Source organism: Sinocyclocheilus rhinocerous, unplaced genomic scaffold (genome assembly GCF_001515625.1).
Source record: "Sinocyclocheilus rhinocerous isolate Xijiao unplaced genomic scaffold, SAMN03320098_v1.1 scaffold939, whole genome shotgun sequence".
In the NCBI taxonomy this organism is placed as follows: Eukaryota; Metazoa; Chordata; class Actinopteri; order Cypriniformes; family Cyprinidae; genus Sinocyclocheilus; species Sinocyclocheilus rhinocerous.
Window position 1 is genome coordinate 204,862 of NW_015665397.1, and position 5,578 is coordinate 210,439.

The 5,578-nt window shown below is 36.1% G+C and overlaps 1 protein-coding gene across 1 annotated transcript in view; it reads right to left on the reverse strand.

Moving 5' to 3' along the window:
* Positions 1–575: 575 nt before the first annotated feature.
* The window catches only part of LOC107731347 (testicular haploid expressed gene protein-like), an 8,567-nt gene continuing 3,564 nt past the window's right edge, over positions 576–5,578 (reverse strand). Inside the window, exons 4-5 of the mRNA XM_016542401.1 lie at positions 3,148–3,270; positions 576–789 (exon numbers count right to left, since the gene is read on the reverse strand). Coding sequence (XP_016397887.1) covers positions 648–789; positions 3,148–3,270 — 265 coding nt within the window. The 3' untranslated portion in view covers positions 576–647. The remainder of the gene's footprint in view (positions 790–3,147; positions 3,271–5,578) is intronic.

Genomic DNA, 5,578 nt, shown 5'->3' on the forward strand with positions numbered 1-5,578 from the left:
CAGCAATTGGGTTGTTTTGACCCAGCGGTTGGGTTAAATGTTTAACCCAACCTTCTGGGTAGTAACCCTTTTTTAACCAACAATTGCTGGGTTTGTCCCTATTTTACCCAGCACTGGGTTGTATTTAACCCAGCATTTTTTAGAGTGCAACAAGGCATAATCCTTAGTGAATTCAAATATTTAAATGGTAAGATTTACTTTTTTAAAAGTGGTTTATTTTTTTAACAGTAAATACAATGTAACTATTGAAATACTTGCCAAAGCACACAGAAAATTTGAAAACTTACACTGATGTTCAAACCAGATGCTGATAGATTGCAGCATTTTCTCACAGAAAGCATTTTCTAGACAGAAATCCAAAAGAGACAATCTGGAGACACTATAGGCGTAAAACACAGAGTCCTGTTTGAGGAGCCAGGCGAGTTTGGCAGCAGGCTAAGAATAATGTAGTACTTCAATTTCAGTCAAAAGTAGTCCAGAGTCAAAATCTGAGACTGTGATTAGAAAACCAGAGCGAAAGCAACGAGAGCTCAACCAATCAACAAGCTCCTGATAGGAAAAGGAAGGTGGTGAGAAAGTGACAAAATACAATAACTGCAGATGATGAATGTGCTGGAAACCACAGCTTTGTGGTCTGTATTGTTTTCTCAGGGCTGCCATGTTGGTTCTCTGGGTGGGATGTAATCTTTAGAGAGGGCTTTAGGAGTGGATAAAGCTTGGATTCGGGCACTCGCCGTGGTGATTCTCGCTCCTCTAGACACCTGTAAGAAAAGCCAAAGACGGCTGAATCAACCCACAATTGGAAGTCTAGACAGATTTCATGTCATACTACCAACAAAAACAATAGAAAGAGTGACCAACAGTTTTATTTTTTTTATAAAACTGTTCCCTCCAGGAGCAGGACTGAGAGCCCTGACATTAGCTCTTTACATTCATTGCATGTGATTTATCAACACCTAGTACATCTTAAAATATAGAGCTGCTGAAAATTCAGCTTTGCATCACAAGAATAAATTACATTTTAAAATCTATTAAAATAGAAATCAGTTATTTGAAACAGTAATAATATTTCACAATATTACTGTATTTTTGATCAAATAAATGCAGTCTTGGTGATCATAATAGACTTCTTTCAAAAACATTTTAAATGTTTTCCAGGCAAATCTGAACGCAGATTTGAGATTTTTCTAGATGTGTTAAACATACTAAATACATTAAATATGTGACCCTGGACCACAAAACCAGTCATAAGGGTAAATTCAGAAGATTGACATCATCTGAAAGCTGAATAAATGAGCTTTCCATTGATGTATGGTTTGTTAGGATAAATTCGTTATTATTTAGACTGACATTTTTCTTTTGAACTGTGCATTCTAAGAGTTACGATACTACATTGATACGCATTCATGCAGTTTTATTTTGTACAAATAAGTGTTTACAGTGGGAATTTGTATGTGTGACTCCATATAAGTACTGACATTTGGGTTTATTACTTTATATTTGCTGATCTTGAGTATATATTTGAGTTGTGTATATAAGAAAAAGAGAAAGAGGGTATCAAACCTGCAATAGAACATTTGAGTACAATTTAATTTATTTTGGAGGAAATAATTTCCTGTGTTTAAGGTTTTAATTTCAATTCATTTTGGTTATTTTATTTGGTTGGAAGTCAGATTTTAAAGCTGATTAATACATTTATTTCAGTTTGCATTTCTTTTGGTTTATTTACTTGTTTTTGCCTTTATGTAGTGTCATCGACATATTCAACCGCGTATCCTGTCAATTCCCCTAAAAGTCATTCTACCCTATATAAATAAGCGCATTAACATCATATGTGTGTGTGTGCCTTGCCTCTTACGAATTCTTGCGTCTTCTGATTAGATTCTGATTGACTTACAGTGTACCTGCAATAATCATTTAAGCCCTAGTGAGTTATTGCTTATTCCCTTCTGTGAGTTAACCCCTCTGCTTAAATCGCCTAACGGGTTACACTGGACTCCGCTTTGTCCACGGTGAAAGTTGATGTATTCCCTCAGTGCCTCACGCACCGGATGCAGTGCGCGCGCCCAAAGACAGTTGGACATAGTGGTGTATTAGAGGTAAAAAATGATATAAATACGGTTCGGTTTCTGGCACAAACTGATCGTTTCGTGTCTTGGGACATCAATGTGTCGTCACGAGCCACAGGGTTTAATTTGGATTTGTCTGTGCATGTTTTTTTTACTCTCATAGATTTTGTTACCATTGCCATGCATTATAAGACTGACAGACTTGTAGCGTCTGGACCAATCAAACACACAATTTTTCATTTGATTTAACAAATCAGTTGGGTAAGCAGATAAACATCAAATTTTCATTTTTGGGTGAACTATCCCTTTAAGACTGGTTTTGTGCTCCAGGGTCACATATGTTTCTGTTGCCTTATACAAAAGAAACATATTATATAAAAGACCTTATACATGCCTTTAGCAACTAGCTGAAATAAACTTTTTAAAGTTTGTTTTATATATTTTTTTAATTAATGTTTATTTCAAGTTATGGAAATGATATTTTTTTTAGGTTTTAGTTAACAATAACCCTGCTGATAACGCACATACTTTTTTTTTTCTAACATGGCAACTTATTTATACCAAGACCTGCAAAAATCATCTGCTGCGTTTGCTTTCTTCTAGCTCACAGCGCACATGCTCTCAAGATGTTATGTAACAAAAATCCACAGGTTACAAAAAACTGTTCAGCTGAATCCAGAAATGAACATAATGGCCTGCATGCAGATGACTTATTTACCACAGAATTCTCACAAAACATAAGCGACATGAAGTCTTCACAAACAAAATTATACAACAACAAAACTGACTCGATATGCTTGTCTGTAAAACAGCTTGGAGATGAAATTGGGCCCAGATCTGAGATCGTGATTTTAAGATTTTAAAAAGACCTCTGTGGTCAAACACAAGACTTGCCAGAGGTTACACACCAGACAGTGGTCTATTGTCTGACAGCATCTTCTCTCTTTTTCTCTCTCTCACACACACAGAGCGCTACTGAAAAAACAGATGTTGAATTTTGGCTTCCTCCTCAGCAGGAGCTAATTTTAGTTCTGGAAAGATCTCATGAATGTGTCCAGGGTTTCGTTTGACCTCTTACTTCACTTCCTGGGCGCTTCTTCCTCGGGTTTTGGGAGTTGCAAGACGAACGATGTTCTCGTACTGCACTGCAGGAGAGGAAGGGCTGGAGATCTTCATCCTTCTCTCCTCCTCTTCCTCTTTCCTGCAGGAAGATTGCAGAGGGAACGTCTGACATCCGAGAGAAAATCCGCCTTTTGACAATAGGACGAGTGTTACAGGATGCTCGCTAGGAACAAGTGAAACTAGGATTTATGCTAATCACACCCATATTTCTCAGCATGATCTTATATAAGAGCGATTTTTATGCTCTCTGGTGGAAAACGGGGCTGGAAACGCTTTTGCCAGCTGGACTCGGAGAACCAAATTCATTTGATCCATTATCTCATAAAATCTCTCTGGCTTCAGACACAACCTGCTCATTCAGAGGACTTTAACCGGACTACTGGGTGGAAAAGGGGCAGTTGGGCAGAGAAAGCGAGAATTTTAATGCACCTTTTCCTCGTAATATGAATGAGGAATTTGTTGGGCTAAGAAAGAAATCAGTGTTTCTTGATAAATGCAGCAGAGAAATGAATGACCTGATTACTTCTGGTAGCATATTTGAACAAATTATGATGTATGGTGTAAAATATGACCTGTATACTTGCATGACCCAAAGCATCCAAAAATGAACTGCAGGAATTGTGGATTGCTTTCTCATTTCCACTAAAAGGTATAGGGCAAACTAGCAGTCGTCACATGCTTAATTCTGAATGCTGACCTCAACTCATTCATTATTAACCTAAATGTTCCTTCCATTTAAGCTGAAACCGCTAAACCTGAGTTAGCAGTCAGATGTCCGCATGCAGAAAAGCACAGATCCTTAAACATGGCCATATCTGCAGATGAAACTTTTGTGTAGAAGCATTTTTTTTTATTTGAACTAGCACCTCATGAGTCATGACTACACCACGTTATGTACGAGAAGCTGCAAAAGACAGGCGCAATGGAATGCAAAAAAAAGTAAATATAATGGGTGATATATTGTGTCACCAAAAATGATTGAGGACATATTGTGCGATAAGTCAATATATTGATTATTGCGACAGGCTTACATGTGTATATATTCAAGAAAAATGTTATGTTTAAATATATATATATATATACTGTATGTGTATGTATTTATATATACACAGTGGTGTAATGTAACAAAGTAATAATACTTCATTACAGTACTTAAGTATTTTTTGGGAGTATCTATAATTTACTTGAGTTTTTATATTTCAGGCAACTTTTACTTTTACTCCACTACATTTCCTAATTAAAATGCGTACTTTTACTCCGATACATTTCCCCGAAGCATATTCGTTACTTACATATTCGCTACTTACTACAAAAGTCAGAAGAACACAGACTGCAAGAAAGCAGGTTTGACGAATCAGTGGTCTGGTGTCTGCAAGTTAGATTCCTAAAAAACACCTTTGCTCATGTGCAAACAAGTGCGCGCACAACCGCGGATGATTCATTTTCCACTCAAGTCGAGTCTGGGGTGTGCGATACAGTATATCTGCGATAATATGGTAAGTGTTGTTTTAATGATGTGCGATCTGACATTATCAAGTATATCACCAAATCACACACACAGAGTGAACACACGTGATTTATTAGTCTATTAAAATAAAAAATTCAAGGCATTCGAAATTGTAGACGGCAAAAATGCTTCTGTATGCTTTTTTATATTTATATAATTCAATATAGTTAACTTGATATCACACAAAGAGTAGGCGTTTTTCTGCAGATATCAGCATAACAAATTTAATAATCATTTTTATACACGCTCAGTAAAGTTAGCAATAAGTGACTTACATTTTAGACATAATATTGCTTGTGTTTGCTCAATTTTGCCAACGAAAATAGTTCACAGCACTGTTTTGCGTCTTTGAGCAATGGTGTTTACTTATTGAATGAATCAGCTTTTTGAACGAATTGGTTGAATAAATGATTCAGTGAGTCACTCATTAACACAGTCAACTGCTTTGTTCCTGAATGAATCAGCCGTTTGAATGAATCGGTTGAATCTCAATGACTCACTCATTAACAATTAAGTCACTTGCTGACACCTTCTGGCGGTTTTAATTTCACATTTCGACAAATGTTTTTCATGTTTTTAAATCCTTTCAAATATCAGTATTCAACACGTTAAAACAAAACAATATTTATCCATCTGTAACTGCAGGTTAAATGCACCCATGTCCCCTCTGAGATACATTAAACTGTTTGAATACATCTAAATGCTATTTCAAATGCAGATTCCAGAAATGATTTCTTATGTTGGAATGAAAGACACTATAAGTACAGGATGAAGTGCTATTTATTCTTACCTAAAGATACAAAATGGAAGAAAGTTAAAACTGAACACAGTCTTGCTATTCAAGCTGTGTATAAACATTATATATATATATATATATATA